Here is a 22068-nt window from a genome sequence, read left to right as displayed (position 1 = left end):
GTCCTTGAGCTGTTCTTGTCTTATAATGTTCCGTATTATGTCATTCTGTATTATGTTTTGTGTGGACCCCAGGAAGAGTAGCTGCTGCTTTTGCAACAGCTAATGGGGATCCTAATAAAAGGCCAAATACCAAATACATATTGAATTTGGGCTGGCTGGGGCTGAAGCTATGGCCTGGTGGATGCGATTGGCCAGATTGGCTCAGGCTGAGCTGTTCCGCAGTCAGAACTGCTGACTGTGGTATGGCGTGCCCAGAACACTGCCTGGGATTGTTCTCCATTCAGAACTGGAGCACATACAAAGGGAGAGATGGAGAGACTATGAAAAGAGAGCAGGAGGGAGAACGAGACACCAAGATTTGCATTAACTCCTGGCAGGCTTTACTGGTGGAAGTTGGAGTTAACCAGACCAGCAACGGCCATTCTTCTGGAAGAGCCAGTGACTTAGTGAAGCGTAAGCTTGCCTGAATGAATCAGTCAGCCGATGGAGGTTTCCCCCAGGGTCAATCAGGGCAAAATGTAGACAATTTGATGATATTGATTGTTGAGTGAGGCATTGAGAGCTTTGAGTCAATGTTTGTAGAATATGATTGTGTCTGATTTGGGTGCTTTACCATCATGTGAAATCATGTGTTTTTGGTGGAGTACATCTAATTACTATGTTTTACGTGGTAGTAAGGAGTATATTTGGATACATCTGAAGTCGAGCTGGCACATGAGAGTTTCTTAGCATGCCAGAGAGTAACGAGTCCCCTTTTGAAGCAACAGACTAGATTCAATATACCATAACATTGGTAGTGTACTTACATATATTTTTGTTAAACATTCTAAGATGGATAGGTGGATTTAAGACTAGCAATAATTCAGAGATAAATACAATATATAACTCTGTATTCCTGTCTTCAATACAGCAGTCGCACTCTCCTCCCCTCCATCCACATGGTTCTTCCAGTGGTCACATACAGACGGATGGTAGGTTCTGTGAGAGGGGGAAATACATTTTAATAAAGAAGAGCTATGTGTCAGGAAGATCGATATGGTATTGTGCGTTTTCTATCGATGGATTTGTCAATTAATCTCTTGCATGCCCCAATGAGCATGGGACAACAGTGCTTACTGTCAGCCAAGTTCTCACAAAAATATAATATTGTACTTTTTTTCCCGAGGACAGATCTTTCAGATAGAGGCTCGTTTTTCTGAAGGTTGATCATGGTAGTGGTTGTCTTTAGTTGAATGCACAAACTGTAAGTCACTCTGTGTAAAGCATCTGCTAAATGATTTAAGTGTGTTTGTCTGTCTATATCTGTCTGTGGGTGATAGTAGTTTTATTGCCCTGTGACTGACTCAGTGTTGTGAAATATCCCTATATTGAGTTATTAGAGTCCTCCTGCTGCCAGTTCAGGGCTGTTGTATGGAGGAGGCTCTTCCAGAGCTGGTCTGGTCTGTTTGGGACTCCGCTGGGTGGGAGAGAGGAATCTAACCACTGAGATCAAATGAACGCTCCACTTGTCTTTGTCTTCTCTTCTTGACTGAGAGACATCCTCACTTCAGTGCATTTTAAAATGCCTGTTATCTACACCAGACTGTCGTCTAGGGTTAACGGATGAAGTGTACGATTCTGGGTCATTCCTTCATTTGGTAATAGGCTCTACCAGGTTAATGACAACAGGATTGTTACAAAAATAATCTCATTAGGCTACTCCAATGATCCAGTTCCTTTTCAATCAAAAGCATTTTTGTTTGTCTTTGGGAGCCAGTCCTGAGTCTTCTGTAGGGACGTTCCTTGTCTGCGTGTGTGTCGCGTGTACATCTCTATGTCTCTGTTTGAAAACAAGTTTCTCCCCTTGGCTGCTTATGAAAGAGGCAGCCCAGCCTTGGTTTCGCCATCACATGTTATCTGCTGGTTCAGTTGAAGGTACGGTAGTCAGTAGTGTAACGGGATCTCTCAATGGTTTATTTACAACCTGACCCAGCTGCTCACCGTGCTGCTGTGACTGACTTTAACCCCTCCCCAAACACAACACAGCCGCCCCCAGGTGGCTAATCATATAAGGCGTACCTGTTTCTACCTTTCAAGCACTTGATTTAAAGGTTAGACCAGATATGTGCCATGCAGTCCACCAGTTGCTGTTTATACACTGATATTGTATTAAGAAGTTTTAAACTACCGGGCCATTGTTTTGTTATCTTGACCAAATAAGGAAGTTGGTCCAAACTAGGAGAACCTAGAGCGGGAGACTGCTTGCTTGTAGGCCAAGCCAGTATCTCTTGAGAAAGAAACGGGAAGAGGTGAATTTAGAGCTTAGCCTTACTTGAGGGGCGGCTGTTAATGTAAATGCACTAGTGATAAAGATGGGGGTAAATACACTGCTCAAAAAAATAAAGGGAACACTTAAACAACACAATGTAACTCCAAGTCAATCACACTTCTGTGAAATCAAACTGTCCACTTAGGAAGCAACACTGATTGACAATAAATTTCACATGCTGTTGTGCAAATGGAATAGACAAAAGGTGGAAATTATAGGCAATTACCAAGACACCCCAAAAAAAGAGTGCTTCTGCAGGTGGTGACCACAGATCACTTCAGTTCCTATGCTTCCTGGCTGATGTTTTGTCACTTTTGAATGCTGGCGGTGCTCTCACTCTAGTGGTAGCATGAGACAGTCTACAACCCACACAAGTGGCTCAGGTAGTGCAGTTCATCCAGGATGGCACATCAATGCGAGCTGTGGCAAAAAGGTTTGCTGTGTCTGTCAGCGTAGTGTCCAGAGCATGGAGGCGCTACCAGGAGACAGGCCAGTACATCAGGAGACGTGGAGGAGGCCGTAGGAGGACAACAACCCAGCAGCAGGACCGCTACCTCCACCTTTGTGCAAGGGGGAGCACTGCCAGCGCCCTGCAAAATGACCTCCAGCAGGCCACAAATGTGCATGTGTCTGCTCAAACGGTCATAAACAGACTCCATGAGGGTGGTATGAGGCCCGACGTCCACAGGTGGGGTTGTGCTTACAGCCCAACACCGTGCAGGACGTTTGGCATTTGCCAGAGAACACCAAGATTGGCAAATTCGCCACTGGCGCCCTGTGCTCTTCACAGATGAAAGCAGGTTCACACTGAGCACATGAGCACATGTGACAGACGTGACAGAGTCTGGAGACGCCGTGGAGAACGTTCTGCTGCCTGCAACATCCTCCAGCATGACCGGTTTGGTGATGGTCAGTCATGGTGTGGGTGGCATTTCTTTGTGGGCCGCAAGCCCTCCATGTGCTCGCCAGAGGTAGCCTGACTGCCATTAGGTACCGAGATGAGATCCTCAGACCCCTTGAGACCATATGCTGACACATGCACATTTGTGGCCTGCTGGAGGTCATTTTGCAGGGCGCTGGCAGTGCTTCTCCTTGCACAAAGGTGGAGGTAGCGGTCCTGCTGCTGGGTTGTTGCCCTCCTACGGCCTCCTCCACGTCTCCTGATGTACTGGCCTGTCTCCTGGTAGCGCCTCCATGCTCTGGACACTACGCTGACAGACACAGCAAACCTTTTTGCCACAGCTCGCATTGATGTGCCATCCTGGATGAACTGCACTACCTGAGCCACTTTGTGGGTTGTAGACTCCGTCTCATGCTACCACTAGAGTGAGAGCACCGCCAGCATTCAAAAGTGACCAAAACATCAGCCAGGAAGCATAGGAACTGAGAAGTTGTCTGTGGTCACCACCTGCAGAATCACTCCTTTTTGGGGGGTGTCTTGCTAATTGCCTATAATTTCCACCTTTTGTCTATTCCATTTGCACAACAGCATGTGAAATTTATTGTCAATCAGTGTTGCCTCCTAAGTGGACAGTTTGATTTCATAAAAGTGTGATTGACTTGGAGTTACATTGTGTTGTTTAAGTGTTCCCTTTATTTTTTTGAGCAGTGTAGTAAAATGTCATTGATTCTTCCTATGCAGCCCTCGTGTCAAATAGACAACTACTGTACCTGTTTCTTTATGCAAATCAGAATTAAACTGAAGTGTCAAATGAGGGTTGACAGATAGCTGTTTATATTCCAGACAGATTAGCAGAGAACAGAGCGACGGGGGCCATTGCTCAGTGACATGGGAGTGATTTAATCTATGTGATCTGACAGGACAACGTGGCAGCCCTGTTAGTATTTGTTTAACCGTACAACTCAGAAATACAGGTTAGGCAGCAGTTACGACCCACCTTCACTATATCACAACAACCCTGTGTCTCCCCTTGGCTGGCGTGACAGAATATTCAGTGCCTGAAGAAAGTATTCTCACCCCTTGAAGTTTTCCACATTTTGTTGTCTTACAGCCTGAATTTTAAAATGATTACATTGAGATGTTGTGTCACTGGCCTACACACAATACCCCATAATGTCAAAGTGGAATTATGTTTTTAGAAGATTTACAAATTAAATCAAAAACTGAAATGTCTTGCGTCAATAAGTATTTAATCCCTTTGTTATGGCGAGCCTAAATACATTTCAGGAGTGAAAATGTGCTTAACAAGTCTCATAATAAGTTGCATGGATCACTCTGTGTGCAATAATAGTGTTTAACATGATTTTTGAATGGCTACCTCATCTCTCATCTCAATTATCTGTAAGGTCCCTCAGTCGAGCAGTCAATTTCAAACACAAAGATCAGGGAGGTTTTCCAATGCCTCGCAAAGAAGTGTACCTATTGTTAGTTGGGTAAGAATAAAACTATGGAATATCCTTTTGAGCATGGTGAAGTTATTAATTACACTGTGGATGGTGTATCAATACACCCAGTCACTACAAAGATACAGGCGTCCATCCTAACTCCGTTGCCAGAGAGGAAGGAAACCACTCAGGGATTTCACCATGAGGCCAATGGTGACTTTAAAACAGTTACACAGTATAATGGCTATGATAAGAGATCTGAGGATGGACGTTGTTTAACATTGTAGTTACTCCACAATACTAATCTAATTGACAGAGTGAAAAGAAGGAAGCCTGTACAGATATAAATATGACAAAACATGCATCCTATTTGCAACAAGGCACTAAAGTAATATTGCAAAAAATGTGGCGAATCAATTCACTTTTTGTCCTGAATACAAAGTGTTATGTTTGGGGCAAATGCAAAACAACACATTATTAAATATTTTCAAGCTTAGTGGTGGCTGCATCATGTTATGGGTATGCTTGTAATCGTTAAGGACTGGTTCGTTTTTCAGGATAAAAAAGAAATGGAATGGAGCTAACCACAGGCAAAATCCTAGAGGAAAACCTGGTTCAGTCATCTTGAAACCTTGTTCAGTCTGATCAATTCACCTTTCAGCTGGACAATAACATAAAACACAAGGCCAAATCTACACTGAAGTTGTTTACTAAGAAGACATTCAATGTTCCTGAGTGGCCTAGTTACAGTTTTGTCTTAAACTGGCTATGGCAAGACTTGAATATGGCTGTCTAGCAATGATCAATAACCAATTTGAAGAATTTTTGAAAGTAATAATATGCAAATATTGTACAATCCAGGTTTACAAAGCTCTTAGAGACTTACCCAGAAAGACTCACAGCTGTAATTGCTGCCAAAGGTGATTCTAACTTGTATTGACTCAGGGGTGCGAATACTTATGTAAATGAGATATTTCTGTATTTCATTTTCAATACATTTGTTGTTTTCATCTTGTCATTATGGGGTATTGTGTGTAGATGGGTGAGAAACATATTGAATACATTTTGAATTCAGACTGCAACACCACAAAATGTGGAATAAGTCAAGGGTTATGAATACTTTCTTAAGGCACTGTATGTACTAGAGGTCGACCGATTAATCGGAATGGCCGATTTCAAGTTTTCATAACAATCGGAAATCGGTATTTTTGGGTGCCGATTTGCCTAATTTATTTATTTATTCTTCTTTTTTTTACACCGTAATTTAATCTTTATTTAACTAGGCAAGTCAGTTAAGAACACATTCTTATTTTCAATGACGGCCTAGGAACGTCATGACAGATTTTTAACCTTGTCAGCTCGGGGGATCCAATTTTGCAACCTTACAGTTAACTAGTCCAATGCTCTAACACCTGATTACATTGCACTCCACGAGGAGCCTGCCTGTTAGCGAATGCAGTAAGCTAAGGTAAGTTGCTAGCTAGCATTAAACTTATCTTATAAAAAACAATCAATCAATGACTGTCATTGCTCCAATGTGTACTTAACCATAAACATCAATGCCTTTCTTAAAATCAATACACAAGTATATATTTTTAAACCTGCATATTTAGCTAAAAGAAATCCAGGTTAGCAGGCAATATTAACCAGGTGAAATGTTGTCATTCTCTTGCGTCATTGCACGCAGAGTCAGGTTATATGCAACAGTTTGGGCGCCTGGCTCTTTGCGAACTAATTTGCCAGAATTTTACGTAATTATGACAACATTGAAGGTTGTGCAATGTAACAGGAATATTTAGACTCATGGATGCCACCCGTTATATAAAATACGGAACGGAATAAAAGTTTTGTTTCGAGGTGATAGTTTCCAGATTAGTCAAAGGTATTGGTTTAGAGAAATAGTCGACGCGTTATAATTCCTGTGATAACTGCGCTGAATTGAAAGGGGTCTTCATTATTTTACCGTTCATGTCTTCCATAGAGAATGTCTTGATCTACTTCAAATAAGGTCTGTGTTTCGTGCAGGCTTAAACCGCCTCACGTTTTGATACCCGTGTAAATCTCACTAGGATAAGGTAACGTTTGTCAACATATTTCATAAATCCACTCTACAAAAAAATGTATCTTCGCTTATATTTAGCCTATATTGATCAGAGTAACTTGTCCTATGGATATCTACACAGTTATAAAATTGGCACGGTGATGTAAGAAGCCTACACGAAACACAGACCTTATTTTAAGTGAATCTAAAATATTCCTATGGAATAATGAAGGAACGCTTTTCAGATTTTGCTAGAAGGTGTCATGGGAATTATGACTTGCACTTTGGTTGTCAATTCTTACCATGCCCATTATTAAAATAGCATTTTCCTGCATATAGAAATTAAAGTTTTTGTTTTCAAATTCATCACAGGTAACTTAAACTCTATTTTTATTCAAACAAGTTGACAGTATTTGTCTCCTAAGCAGACTCTTCAGTATATTGTCACTTCAGAGCTGTGTGCGTGTGTTGTATTTATGTATTATATTAAAATAAGTGTTCATTGTTCATTCAGTATTGTTGCAATTGTCATTATTACAAAAAATTGTGTGTGTGTGTGTGTATGATATTACAGTGGGGAGAACAAGTATTTGATACACTGCCGATTTTGCAGGTTTTCCTACTTACAAAGCATGTAGAGGTCTGTAATTTTTTCATAGGTAACTTCAACTGTGAGAGGCGGAATCTAAAACAAAAATCCGAAAAATCACATTGTATGATTTTTAAGTAATTAATAGCATTTTATTGCATGACATAAGTATTTGATACATCAGAAAAGCAGAACTTAATATTTGGTACAGAAACCTTTGTTTGCAATTACAGAGATCATACGTTTCCTGTAGTTCTTGACCTGGTTTGCACACACTGCAACAGGGATTTTCGCCCACTCCTCCATACAGACCTTCTCCAGATCCTTCAGGTTTCGGGCTGTCGCTGGGCAATACGGACTTTCAGCTCCCTCCAAAGATTTCTATTGGGTTCAGGTCTGGAGACTGGCTAGGCCACTCCAGGACCTTGAGATGCTTCTTACGGAGCCACTCCTTAGTTGCCCTGCTGTGTTTCGGGTCATTGTCATGCTGGAGACCCAGCCACGACCCATCTTCAATGCTCTCACTGAGGGAAGGAGGTTGTTGGCCAAGATCTCGCGATACATGGCCCCACCATCCTCCCCTCAATACGGTGCAGTCGTCCTGTCCCCTTTGCAGAAAAGCATCCCCAAAGAATGATGTTTCCACCTCCAGTTTCATGGTTGGGATGGTTTTCTTGGGGTTGTACTCATTCTTCTTCTTCCTCCAAACACGGCGAGTGGAGTTTAGACCAAAAAGCTCTATTTTTGTCTTATCAGACCACATGACCTTCTCCCATTCCTCTCTGGATCATCCAGATGGTCATTGCAAACTTCAGACGGGCCTGGACATGCGCTGGCTTGAGCAGGGGGACCTGTGTCGCGGCTGCAGGATTTTAATCCATGACGGCATAGTATGTTACTAATGGTTTTCTTTGAGACTGTGGTCCCAGCTCTCTTCAGGTCATTGACCAGGCCCTGCCGTGTAGTTCTGGGCTGATCCCTCACCTTCCTCATGATCATTGATGCCCCACGAGGTGAGATCTTGCATGGAGCCCCAGACCGAGGGTGATTGACCGTCATCTTTAACTTCTTCCATTTTCTAATAATTGCGCCAACAGTTGTTGCCTTCTCACCAAGCTGCTTGCCTATTGTCCTGTAGCCCATCCCAGCCTTGTGCAGGTCTACAATTTCATCCCTGATGTCCTTACACAGCTCTCTGGTCTTGGCCATTGTGGAGAGGTTGGAGTCTGTTTGATTGAGTGTGTGGACAGGTGTCTTCTATACAGGTAAAGAGTTCAAACAGGTGCAGTTAATACAGGTAATGAGTGGAGAACAGGAGGGCTTCTTAAAGAAAAACGAACAGGTCTGTGAGAGCCGGAATTCTTACTGGTTGGTAGGTKWTCAAATACTTATGTCATGCAATAAAATGCAAATTAATTACTTAAAAATTATACAATGTGATTTTCTGGATTTTTGTTTTAGATTCCGTCTCTCACAGTTGAAGTGTACCTATGATAAAAAATTACAGACCTCTACATGCTTTGTAAGTAGGAAAACCTGCAAAATCGGCAGTGTATCAAATACTTGTTCTCCCCACTGTATATAGATATTAATTTTATTTTTATTTTTAAAAATAAATCGGCCGATTAATCGGTATCGGCTTTTTTTGTCCTTCAATAATCGGTATCGGTATCGGCATTGAAAAATCATAATCGGTCGACCTCTAGTATGTACACTGTACTGGCCATCAGTGGTTGCGTTGAAACAGGCAGCCCAATTCTGATATATTTTTCATTAATTGTCTTTTGACCAATCAGATCAGCTCTGAAAAAGATCTGATGTGATTGGTCAGATTAGTGGGAAAAAGATTAGAATTGGGCTGCCTGTGTAAACTCAGTCCTTGTGTCATCTTACTGGTACTATTCCACAGTCATCTACTACTCAGTAGGAGTTCCTGAAAATATTAGGTTTGGGGTTCGGGGGCATGCATCTCTGTGCCCACCGCCCTGGACATGATGATATAATCCATTTCTGATCTGATGTGGCAGCCATCTTTGTTTATATTTCCCTGTACAAACTCAGGAATACAGGCAGCATACCAGCTACTGTATGACCCCATTTTATTATGTCAACCCTTCACTGCTCCTCTTTGGCAGCATGTGTGTGTGAAAGAACTAGCTGTCTTTGTGTCTGCCAGCTATCCCAAAGCTATAGAGAACACTCTATTGGAGTGATTCAGAGATCTAATCTCTCAGGCAGAAGGGTACAGGTAAAGTTTACAAGAGGAGAGCTCTTTTAGGGTCATCTAATGTTTCACAGGTATGAATTAATGAACCTTTATTCATCAAACAAGGATAGACTTGTTTGATGTAGTGATGTGTTCACCTGAAATTGCTCGAGAAACTTGAGATAAATGACACACACACACACACACATATCACCGAGGGCGTGACATGGACCAACAACACCACCACTATTGTGAAGAGGGGGCAACAGTGTCTCTACTTCCTAAGGCGGCTGAAGAAATTCAGCATGCCGCCCCGGGTCCTCTACAAATACTACCGCTGCACCATCGAGAGCATCCAGACCGGTTGCATCATGGCCTGGTATGGTAAGGCCCAGTACATCACTGGGACCGTGCTCACACCCATCCAGGACATCTACTCGAAACGGTGCCTGAGGAAGGCCTGCAGCATCATCAAGGACCCCACATACCTCAGCCACGAGCTGTTCACTCTTACCATCAGGCAGACGGTATCGGCGCATGAAGTCTGATACCAACAGGCTCAGAGACAGTTTTTATCTACCAGCCATCAGACTGCTGAACACTTGAACTGGACTGACTACCTGCTGATTCTCTGCACCTTAGCTCACATGCACTCACACACAGACACACACACACACACGCTACACACACATCACAACTGCTGCTACCAGACTCTTATTATGATTGCTAAATACGGCACAATTTAAACACTTGCCCCCCAATGCCCCGTTCCCCAAAACACGTGTAAACATTGGACTATAAATTATACTCATGATAAAATGTTTATTCTACTGAGCCATTTACTTCATGTTCCTATTCTTATCTTTTATTATTTATTATTGTTATTGCATTATCGAGAAGGAAGTTGCAAGTACGCATTTCACTGGACGGTGTACACCATGTGTATCCTGTACATATGACTAATACAACTTGAAACTTGAAAGGTACAGATGACCCATACTGTACATACAGTACACTGTGTGTTTGAAAGATGTGGTGTGTTCACAGCGGTAGCTCCCATTCAGACAAACTGCCTCGAGGCTCTGACACTTATCTGCATTCTGCAGAGTCATGTCTGAACTGGTAATACTCAGGGCTATTTTGCCTCTGGGGCCCGTCTGGCCCATTGTCTGCCTGCCTGCTTTTCTGCCATGCCTGACCCTAAGGCCACTGCATCCCTCCCTCTGCCTGGTACTGCAGTCATGTGAATAACTGTTGGCAGGCTCCTGAGGCCTGTCCCTGGCGTGCGGTGGGTCACATGAGCTGAGGCCAACACGGCCTCTCATGACTCTTTTCAGTCAGTCATATACCCCGACACCACGCACTGCCTCTCACCTTTCCATCACCACCAATCTCAAGGCATTCAGAAATCTGTGTGTATGTTGTGTGTGTGTGTGGAGAGCAGCCAATACGCTGTTGGGATGTTCGATGATTGACAAAGCAGTTCCTAGCAGAGCCACAGATAGATCTACACTGAGTGTACAAAACATTAGGAACACCTGCTCTTTCCATGACATAGACTGACCAGGTGAATCCAGGTGAAGGCTATGATCCCTTATTGATGTCACTTGTTAAATCCACTTCAATCAGTGTAGATTAAGGGGAGGAGACAGGTTAAAGAAGTTTTAAGCCTTGAGACAATTGAGACATGGATTGTGTGTGTGTGCCATTCAGAGGTTGAATGCGCAAGGCAAAATATTTAAGAGCCTTTGAATGGGGTATGGTAGTAGGTGCCAGGTGTACCGGTTTGTTTCAAGAACCACAATGCTGCTGGGTTTTTCAAGCTCAACAGTTTCCTGTGTGTATCAAGAATGGTCCACCACCCAAAGGACACCCAGCCAACTTGACACAACTGTGGGAAGCATTGGAGTCAACATGGCCCAGCATACCTGTGGAATACTTTTAACACTTTGTAGATTCCATGCCCCGACGAATTGAGGCTGTTCTGAGGGCAAAAGGGGGTGCAACTCAATATTAGGAAAGTGTTCCTAGTGTTTTGTACACTCCGTGTATATAGGACTGTGGTTACTATGTATTTGTGTCATAGAGTTTCAGTGTACTAGCTGACGTTGCACAACCCTGGAAAGACCCTTTCCATGTTGGGATGTCATGCAGGCTTTAGGGTTGGAGTTGGGGGACAGTAAAGGTGGAAGGTCATGGTCCTACATGAAGACGGACACGGCCCAGTGCTGGTCCTGGTTAAGCATGGGTCTCTGTCTGAAACAACACTCTGGGAGTTGTTTGTTCAGAGGATGTCTGGCTCTTTTGGCCGGCTGGTACTCCTGGAATGTCCATCCCTTGTGTCCCCCCTCAGGCATACGTTCCACATTTGTCTTGTTTTTCATTTAATAAAACAGGTAACCCCATCGCCATTCTACCCCCCTGAGTGGTGGATTTAGTGAAACCCCCATAACTGTTTATTATAGGGGATTTAGGTTGAACCCATGCATGCTCACAGCCTTTTAATCTAGCTCTGGTATTAATGCTGGTATTTTGTCTGGGTTTATTTGTCTAGTCTTCCACTATTTTAACTTTCTCATGTTGATCTTAGTTTTCATGGTGCATTTATGTTATCTTGTGTTTCATTATTCCAGGGCCCTGCTCTGACAATTCACAGGGCTGCTGATTCTGTCCACTTTGTGGTCAATAATTCAGTGTCAACTTTGGACTTACCTTTCCAACTCTTTCTTCCCTTCTTCCAGGTGACACAGTCAACCTCCTACCAGAAAATTCTTTCAAGAATTCAAATTACGATTTTGGGAACATTGGTCTGGCCCTGTACAGTGGTCTGTTTGCCTATGGGGGCTGGTAAGTACAGAGAACTAGAACTTGACGGACACATCCAGGAGTATTTAACACTAGAGCAGCATTTTGTCCTCTATATAATCCCATTGTAAACCCCCTTTTAGGAGGGCTGACCAATTAAGAACTCTACTAAGTGAATTGAAAACTGCTCAGACTAATCCTCCCAATGCATGGTGCTCAGGTTTCAACCTCAAACAGTCCCTCTTCCCCCTGGTCTTTTTAGCACTGTTTTGTTGCTCTATGGGACATGAACATTACTGTATGATTGAATACTTTATCCTCACTCACACTTAATGAAATCACAGCCTGTCTACAATAGATTTGCACACAGTGTTCTGTTCTGTCTGTCTGTAACCACGTTTCCATCCACAGTTTTTATGCGAGTAAAATCACGCAGCTGTGATGGAAACAGGAAGTTTCTGTATCATTTTATAAATGCGGACAGATCATTTGTTTGTTCGACATGGTGGGATCTTTTTGTGTCTGTAAAATGTATTATGCGAGAAATTACGGTGGAAACGTATTTATGTGCAAATATTTATATAATAACCATTGTATCGAAGTAAACTTGGAGTCACACGATGATATGGTGTGTGGTCCTCCCACCACGACTCGGGGAAACCACGCAATTTATTAGGCTACAGATGAAATACGTTATGATGAACTTCACAGGATCTAGATGCTCCTTTTTTTCAATAAATATCAAGAGTCTTAGTCTTTGGTGGCATGATGATCGATGCTTGACTGCCGTTTTTGACAAATACAAATATTCTCTCTCTTATCCATAATAATCTCATCATGTAGACTAGCCTACCCGCACTGTATCTGTGAGCTGTTGGCTAGAGCACACGTGCCATGCCCAGTGTAGGCACATTTGCTATTTAACGCAACCGTTTTTGTGACAAAACTATCGGTAGTGTTTTCCATGCGATGGAAACAAATTGAGCTTTAGATTTTATTCAGTACATTACATTTTTTATCAGCAACAAGTCCATTTGGTGGAAACCCACCAATGGTGGAAAAATGTACATATTTTCTTTATGCGGATTCTAGAATATTTGCATGAAAATCTGTTGCCAATTGGATGGAAACCTAGCTAGTGTCTCTAAACCATGTCATCCTCATCTTGCAGGAATTACTTGAACTTTGTTACAGAAGAAATGATTGAACCTTACAAGTGAGTGTCAACTCTATTCTATGTTCCCTGTAACATGCTATAGGTCAAGAATGACTCTATGAATTTAGAAGAATTACTGGTGCATGCATGTTTTATGTTAGCACGTTCCCTTTCTCAGTCCGTATTAAATGTAGAATTACATGAGATTTTCTTCAGACGTAGGTAAACATAGGAAGTATAATGTCACAGCTGAAGAGTTTAACTGTGCGTAACGCTCACTGCCCCCTCTCCCACAGGAACCTGCCTCGTGCAATCATCATCTCCCTTCCCATCGTCACTGTGGTGTACGTACTAACTAACCTGGCCTACTTCACTACTCTGAGCCCAGATGAGATGCTCAGCTCTGAGGCAGTGGCTGTGGTGAGTTCTCCCCCATACCACACCATGCAGCCTGCACATACTGTACTCTCTATGTTCCCTTAAGCACACACAATCTCTGGCTATAAATACATCGCTCTATGTCCCTGTACACACAGCCCCAGTGACTGGTAGATGGACAGTTTGCTGAAATTGTTTGTCTGTCTTTCAGGACTTTGGAAACTACCACCTGGGCCCCATGGCTTGGATCATCCCTGTGTTTGTGGGACTGTCCTGTTTCGGCTCCGTCAATGGCTCTCTCTTTACATCATCCAGGTAACACACACACATACTTTTTCATTCACACACACCAACTACGAGTATGCTCCTTTATGGACTACTTTGGTTTGTGTGTATGTAGAATTACTATAACCCCTGTCCTCTGTCAGGTTGTTCTTTGTGGGCTCAAGAGAGGGCCACCTCCCCAGTCTGCTGTCCATGATCCACCCCAACCTGCTGACCCCTCTGCCGTCACTCATCTTCACAGTACGTACACAAACTTCCCTCTAACCAGGGGCTTCTCAAAACCACCCCAACACCAAGGGCTCTCATCATTCAACAAGTAAAACATATTGGAAGTCAAACATTAATCCCGAGAATTGAGGCTCAGTATTATTGTCATATTAGCTTTTTTCCATGGCTGTCGTTGATAGTCACTGCTGTCTGCTGCATTCCAAACCTCTCTCACACTTCCCTCTCTCCTTCACAGTGCCTGATGACGCTGCTATACGCCTTCTCCAACGACATCTTCTCCGTCATCAACTTCTTCAGTTTCTTCAACTGGCTCTGTATTGCCATGGCGATCATTGGCATGATGTGGCTGCGCTACAAGAAACCTGAGCTGGAACGACCAATCAAGGTGAGAATATGTGTAATGTCTCTAACCTGTTATCAACTGATCAGGCACCAGAGAGGGAGAGGGAGAAAGAGAGTGATAAAAGGAACTGGAACTGGTTACTTGGAAGCGTAGGCTGCAATGTGACCTGCCATTGGCATGAGCTGCTGGCTAGTGAGGGTAGAGCAGCATGTGCACTGATACAGTCGCCCTAGGACTGTTGGGCACAAAGAGCCCCTTTGTGCAACTGTGGGACTGTGGGTCCTCTGCCTGCCCTCAAAATGGACCCCTAATTCCTGGTTGACATAGCGATGTGTTAATGAGGGGAGTGGCCGAGAAAGGCAGTGAAGTGAAAGAGGCCATCGCTGCACAGTGCTGGTTGTTCAGATGGATCTATCTTATCTATTGACCACATAAATATGTCCTGTGTGTTTGGGACAGAGGACCATACAGTGGCCTGCTCTGTGCCACCATAGAGGAGGGGGTGGAGGGTTTTTGCAACACTGTTCATTCAATTGTCGGCCTTTGAATATCTCTCTCATATACGCACTCGCTGGTACTCATTAAGTTTGTGTGGCTTAACATCACACACAGCCTTTGTCAGCCTCTGAAAAGATTACAGTTGATTACTGGTCTTATGCTCCACATTCAGCTGGATGTGAGTTAGTGTTCTGATCACTGTGTGACCAAGAGCACCAACACTCTCCCTCTCTCTCTGGTCCTCTGGATGAATGCCATTTGGTTAGTCAGAATTTCACCTCTAACCCTCGTCAGAACTTTAACCTTAGGCATGTACCTCAGTAAAGCTGATGAAAAGGAGTATTTGCTGATGAAAGGATTCCCTATTTTCAAAATATTGCATTTAAAATATCATATTTGGTATATAAAGATGCTTTGCCAATTACGGTAACACAATTTCACATTATTTTCCTATTTCAATTTCCTCTGAGTTTAGTTTGAATCCAGTCGATCTCTGTGTATTTTGTTAGCGGGAGTTTCAATGTGTTTGTCTGTGTTTGTAATATATTCAGTATCCCATTGAACCGTTTCCCCCAGGTGAATATCCTGCTGCCTATCAGCTTCGTCCTGGCTTGTATGTTCCTTATCGTGGTGTCCATCTGGAAAACACCTGTGGAGTGTGCCATCGGCTTTGGCATCATTGCCACGGGAGTGCCAGTCTACTTTATTGGCGTTTGGTGGCAAAACAAGCCCAAATGGCTCCTTCAATTAATCTGTAAGTTTTACTTATGAATTGCTTCACTGTACTTTTGATCTGTCTTCATGATGTAGTCTGTTTCCGATTATATAATGATTATAAATGACGGTGTGTATTTGTGTCTCTCTCTCCAGTCTCTTCCACGGCGCTGTGCCAGAAGATGATGGAGGTGGTACCACAGGAGTCCTAAAGTGGAGATAAATCGATGAAGCCCTCGACACGGAAAACCCAGTAACTGCTCATTTACCCTACCCCCCTGCACCCCTGCCCCCAGTGTACACCCTAAATCAGCCCCTATCAATGTGTTCTTCAAGCACACTCCAATCATTCCCCCTGATCTGCTGTAGTGAAGGAGAGCCATGCTGCAGACTGGTTTACATGTCAGAGCCCCTCCTTCATTCCTCCGCACCAGGCAGGGGCACGGCCACCTCCACGCTACTCATAGGCCGTTTGATAAGTGCTGGGATATATTCAGACAGGTTTTCACTGCATAGTATCCGTTTAAAAGGGCCAATACAGTCAAAACATGGTGATCCTGTGTTTTATAATTCCATACTACGAGGTTGGAATAATACTGTGAAATTGTGAAAATGATCATAATGCCCTTTTCGTGAAGAGCTATTTGAAAAGACTACCTGAAATGTCTGCTTGTTTTGGTGGGATGGAACTTTGGCCTGGCTAGTGACATCACCAGGCGGTAATTTAGTTAATAGACCAATAAGAAAGAGTTCCAAAAATCTCTGCCAACAGCTAGTTGTCAGTTTTCCCCACCCCACTCAGAACATTCCTAGTCAGTCCTAGCAAAAGTCTTGATTGAGAAATTGTTCTTTGCTAAGAAGCAATTATTATTATTTTTGACAATTTTCATTGAAAACAATCACTGTAAGGTACTTAATTTTTACCCTGAAATGATTTGCTATTGAGATAAGAAACAAACTGCTGCATTGGACCTTTACATTTTTTGTTGATTTGTATTTTTGAATATCTTTGTACTCTTATCCCACCATGCCCCACAAGTGTTGTTTTTATAAGAATGATGTTACTTTTATTTTTCATATTTGAGTTGCAGAGAAATGTCCTCTCGTTCAAACTATTATTTCACTGAGGGTTTAGCATCCGTGTGTTCATGTAATTACAATCTGTGCTTTCATGGAGTTGTGATGGATACTTGTGGCCTGGCTTTTTGCCAATTCCTTGTAGGCTAAAGCTAGAACTTTTGTTCAGATTTTCATGGTAGACTCACTGTTTCTCAGTAGTTCTGCCATTACCCAGTCAGGGAGTCAACTGCTTCCCAGTAGGGTATCATCTCTGTGTTGCCATGGCTTCTATTTCAGCACCTTACAGGCTGTATAATGCAGCCATTATGTGTTGTCATCTGGATGTGTCTAAATATCTGTGTATATTTGTGTTTTCTGAATGCTTTTATGTTTTCAGCTTTTGGGCGGGAAGTATTAATGTATTTGTAAAGAGTAGCCAAACATGAAGGCCCCACAAATAACATTTGCTTAAACTAGTGCCTCTGATGAAGCCAAAGGCTATTCAGTTCCCCGACTACAGACACAGTACAACTCATCTGACCCCAGAGAAGCTGAAGACAGAGGTAGACAGGTAAATGCACGTGTAACAGCGATTGGAGGAGTGTCAGTGGTATACTTCTTATGTGATAGCACCCCTCCCCTCGGCATCTATGGCAGACCAGACTGGTTCACTGCGCCTAGACTGTACACGATGGAAATCCCTGCTTTGGCAGTTATTTTTTAAATTCTTTGTAGATATGAATTTCTACTTGAATTAGTTTATTTTTATAGGTAGATGCAGTGGAGCTTTTTTTAATGCTGTCAATTAACAATTTTGTAAATCCAGGCAATTCGTAAATTCCTATGGGATTGCTGGTTCACAATTATACCATGGAGGGGACATTTTAATTATAGTTATGATAACAAGTATTTCTCGTATACAAGTTGCTTGTGTCCTGTGAAGGTCACAACGTCATGGTTTTTTAATACTGGCATTAACACCAGCTTATGAACATAATAGTTGCCTGCTTGAGGACTCTTAATTTGTTCTTAGATCACGGTTATCTTGTGGGTATCTGATACACATTGGTGTTGTTGCTATAATACTACTGTTAAGATAGTGTTTTTATAACAGAGCAGGTCGTAACAAAGGCCCCCGATAGGAGCACTGATGTCACAGCCACTGTTTTTACCTACGACGGCAAGGGTGGCTAATAACCTTAGATATTGGGTTAGAATGGGCCGTTGTGAGTGTGTGAGATCATGTGTCTAAGAATAGGTTCATAGCTGTGAATATTCTTTCAGTGTTTTAGTGCTTATGTGTGTCTTGGTATCCTACATTAGAAAAGGTCTATTGTATGTTGTCACTACTGTCAGCTACCAACTTCATAGAAGGATTTCATTATTTTAGGGTGATGAGATTTGTGCTGTAAAGGTTTGATGAGGTATGGACCATGGTAGTGGGAGATGGGTAGTTGCCCAGTCAAAAGGGGGAGGCAGGCAGAGCATTCAGAGTAGAGGTTAAAACCACATAGTCTCTGGATACAGATGCCTCAGGGGGAAGGACAGGAGGTGGAAAGGGGGTTGGGAAGGTTGACAAGATTAATTCATTGTTCTTATTATTTTTGCTGAAAGGAACTGTGTTGTGTACTCTATTAACTGAACTCATCCTCCAGAAGCTTGTTCCTCCACGTTGTATCGTTACCATGGTAAAGCGTATGATGTGTTGTGCTATAGACCACGTGGTTGCTATGGTAACGTATAGTTCATGAGTCTGGTCTCCCATCAGTTTCTCAGAGGATCTGTCATTGTATGTAGAACAGCTGCATAGCAAGCTAACACTCCAGCCATCAGAAGTCATTTAAATAGTACAGTAGGTTTATTTATTTATTGTAGGAACTGTTAGCCTTCTAATTTTTTGGGGTCCTTAATTTTTTACAGGGCATTTGTGAAAGTGCTTTATGAATAAATCTTACGTTTTATTCCGTCCATTTTGTTTCGTTTTTCAGTGTTCTTATGTGTAAAATGTTTCAATACAATCCTCTCCGTAACAGATATGTTATGTTGATTGTACGTAGCCCATATGCTATACCAGGTGATTTGCTGAAGGGATGAAGCAGAAGACAATAAGTAGCCTACACCAATGACTTGGTCCATCCTTTCAACTTTGATCCTTGACCTCCCAGGATACATTACACACATCTTTATGCACTACAGGCTGGTTTCCCAGACATAGATTAAGCCTAGTCCTGGACTAAGAAGCACGGTCAATGGAGAATCTTTATTGAAACAGCTTGGTAGTCCAGGACTAAGATTGATCTATGTCTGGGAAACCAGCCCTATATGTTATACAGTGGTTCGTGCTGATTATCATTAAGTTGCTCAAGCCTTTATGTGTAATTACAGACCTGCTACTCAGAGGATAACAGGTTTCCTGATTCTGCCTTGAGGGCAGAAGCCAGGATGGAACGGAATACTGTTCTTTCTCAGCAAGGTGTGTCCTGACAAACTTCTAAATCTGGCTGTAATACACTTTATTCCATACACATGCTTCAAATCAAATTGTATTTGTCACATACATGTGTTTAGCAGATGTTATTGCAGGTGTAAAAAAAAATGCTTGTGCTTCTAGTTCCACCAGTGCAGTAATATCTAACAACTTCACAAATCTAAAGGAATGAAATTAAGAATATATAAATATTTGGAAAAGCAATGTCAGAGCAGCATAGACAAAGATACAGTATATACATATGAGATGAGTAATGCAAAATATGTAAACATTATTAAAGTGTCTAGTGTTCCATTAAAGTGGCCAGTGATTTCAAGTCTGTATGTAGGCAGCAGCCTCTTTTTGCTAGTGATGGCTATTTAACAGTCTGATGGCCTTGAGATATAAGATCTTTTTCAGTCTCTCGCTCTCAGCTTTGATGCATCTGTACTGACCTCGCCTTCTGGATGATAGCGGGGTTAACAGGCAGTGGTTTGGGTGGTTGTTGTCCTTGATGATCTTTTTGGCCTTCCTGTGACATCGGTGTCTTTTAAGACAAACTCCCAGCTCAGAGTAGGTTTTAGGATAAGACATTGCACAGACAAACTCTGAGCCAGGAGTAAAATCAAATAATAAAAGTTTCTCAGCTGTAATCACGACAGTTTGAGGTTCCGCAAAGAAAAGATGGTGATAACGCTCATTGACATTGTTGCAAATTTAGGATGATTGTAATGGAGACGTAGGGAGTAGGTGAGTTTAATAGGCACAAACATTGCGTGAATATAAAAACAGGAGTAGCGTCTAAACATGAAAACAGGAAACAATACTACCTAATGGGTGATACAACGGAGCGCTAGATAAAGGGGAAATAATCAAGGAGTGATGAAGTCCAGATGTGTCTCATGATGGGGCGCAGGTGTGGGTAAAGATGGTTGCCAGATGTGCATGATGATAGGTTGCCAGGACCGGTGGTTAGTAGACCGGCTATGTCAAGCGTGGGATAGCAGGAGAAGACTTGACAATTATAAACTGGGTGGTTCGAGCACTGAATGCTGATTGGCTGACAGCCATGGTATATCAGACTGTATACCACAGGTATGACAAAACATTTATTTGTACTGCTCTATTTACATTGGTAACACGTTTATATAAGAAATAAGGCAACTCTGGGTTTGTGGTCTATGGCCATTAAACCACAGCTAAGGGCTCTATCCAGGCACTCTGCCTGACTAAGAACAGCCCTTAGCCTTGGTATATATGTATATATATATATATATATATTTACCTTTATTTAACTAGGCAAACCAGTTAAGAATACATTCTTATATACCACACGCCCTCCTGCTTTATTGCTTAAATAACCAATCCGACCAGACCTTGCCATCTGTCAACAAGCATCGCTTCAGAAAAGCATGGTGAATCATATGTAACTACTTCAAATGTTGCAATGGTACAACTTTTGATCAATTCCGCTTGCCACGATCACTTTCCCTAATATACATAACCTTTTTTATTTTCAATTCTGATGGTTGTTAAATTCGTAATTTTGACAATAATTACCATTATATCAACACACTCGTCACTCCGGTTTAACAACTCTATCGCATCAAGTCACTTGCCAATAATGATTCATACAACGTTGCATACAACGTTTGAAAGGTCTATATCATTTTCATCGAACAAAATCAAAGTTAACCTATGCCCTAGAAGCCTTCATTTTCCCAATTTAGAGTCAGGCCCAATTAAGATTTTTTTTAACAACGTGTTGCGCTCCAAATATTGAAAGAAAAACGTGTTTACGAGTGTTTTAACGATGCATCTTTCCTACAATGACGTTTTCCAAAACATGACGCAGAAAGAACAGACGCGTTGGAGCATGTGTCGATACTGATGCGGCGTTCAAAAGAACTGGGAACTCGGGAAAAATACGTGATCAAATCATGACTTCAGTGATCTTCAGGCAGAAAGTTTGCGCTCTAGAAAGAGGCCCAAGTTCTCGAATTGGAATTCCAAGTTGGATGACCGTTCGGAGATAATTATTTTACGAGTTCCCAGTCTGGAACGCACTGAAGTCGGGGATTACCCAAGTCTCAGTTCTCAGTTGTTTTGAAAGTGGCATGATAGTATCGAAAGAAAGGGAGCGCTGCTCCCGGGTAAGCTTTCTCCATTCAAATTTTAACATAATTATTTCACAATACTGGCGATGGATTAGCTGCCACCTATGGCTGCAAATATTGAGGCGGCTTGTTGTAATGTAATGCTTACCAAATAAAAATGCACTAAATAATCGATTCAGCACATCATTGCACACGTGTTAGGCTACACATCATTAAATATATTGAGACAAATTACACACAGTAGCAAAATATAACTAAATTGATTGAACATAAAATGTATTTCAATATGATTGAAATAGGCATACTGTATAGCCTACTGTTTAAATGTTTATGCAGTCATCTCGGGTTTCATTTGAAGGATATTTTTATATGCCCCTTGTTTGTATCAAAGACATTGGCAACTTTTTAATTGTAGTCAACTTTGTTCTGCAGTTATAGGAGGTCACAGAGAGAGTTTAGCGGAGATCTTCTGTCTATAAAGTGATGCAGCAGGGCAAAAAAAGCATCTAACAACGCACTTAGCTGTTC

At 42.2% G+C, this 22068-nt stretch overlaps 1 protein-coding gene across 1 annotated transcript in view; it reads left to right on the top strand.

Annotated features, from left to right (window-relative positions):
• slc7a5 (solute carrier family 7 member 5) overlaps positions 1-18924 on the top strand; it is a 30399-nt gene extending 11475 nt beyond the window's left edge. The window contains exons 3-10 of the mRNA XM_023985230.2: positions 12232-12337; positions 13467-13511; positions 13748-13871; positions 14041-14144; positions 14258-14354; positions 14578-14727; positions 15760-15937; positions 16054-18924. Coding sequence (XP_023840998.1) covers positions 12232-12337; positions 13467-13511; positions 13748-13871; positions 14041-14144; positions 14258-14354; positions 14578-14727; positions 15760-15937; positions 16054-16109 — 860 coding nt within the window. The 3' untranslated portion in view covers positions 16110-18924. The remainder of the gene's footprint in view (positions 1-12231; positions 12338-13466; positions 13512-13747; positions 13872-14040; positions 14145-14257; positions 14355-14577; positions 14728-15759; positions 15938-16053) is intronic.
• Positions 18925-22068: the final 3144 nt, after the last annotated feature.

The sequence above is a fragment of the Salvelinus sp. IW2-2015 genome, linkage group LG4q.1:29 (assembly GCF_002910315.2).
Source record: "Salvelinus sp. IW2-2015 linkage group LG4q.1:29, ASM291031v2, whole genome shotgun sequence".
NCBI classification, from domain to species: domain Eukaryota; kingdom Metazoa; phylum Chordata; class Actinopteri; order Salmoniformes; family Salmonidae; genus Salvelinus; species Salvelinus sp. IW2-2015.
The sequence above is the reverse complement of the archived record's forward strand: the minus strand, read 5'-3'. Positions and strand labels throughout refer to the sequence as shown.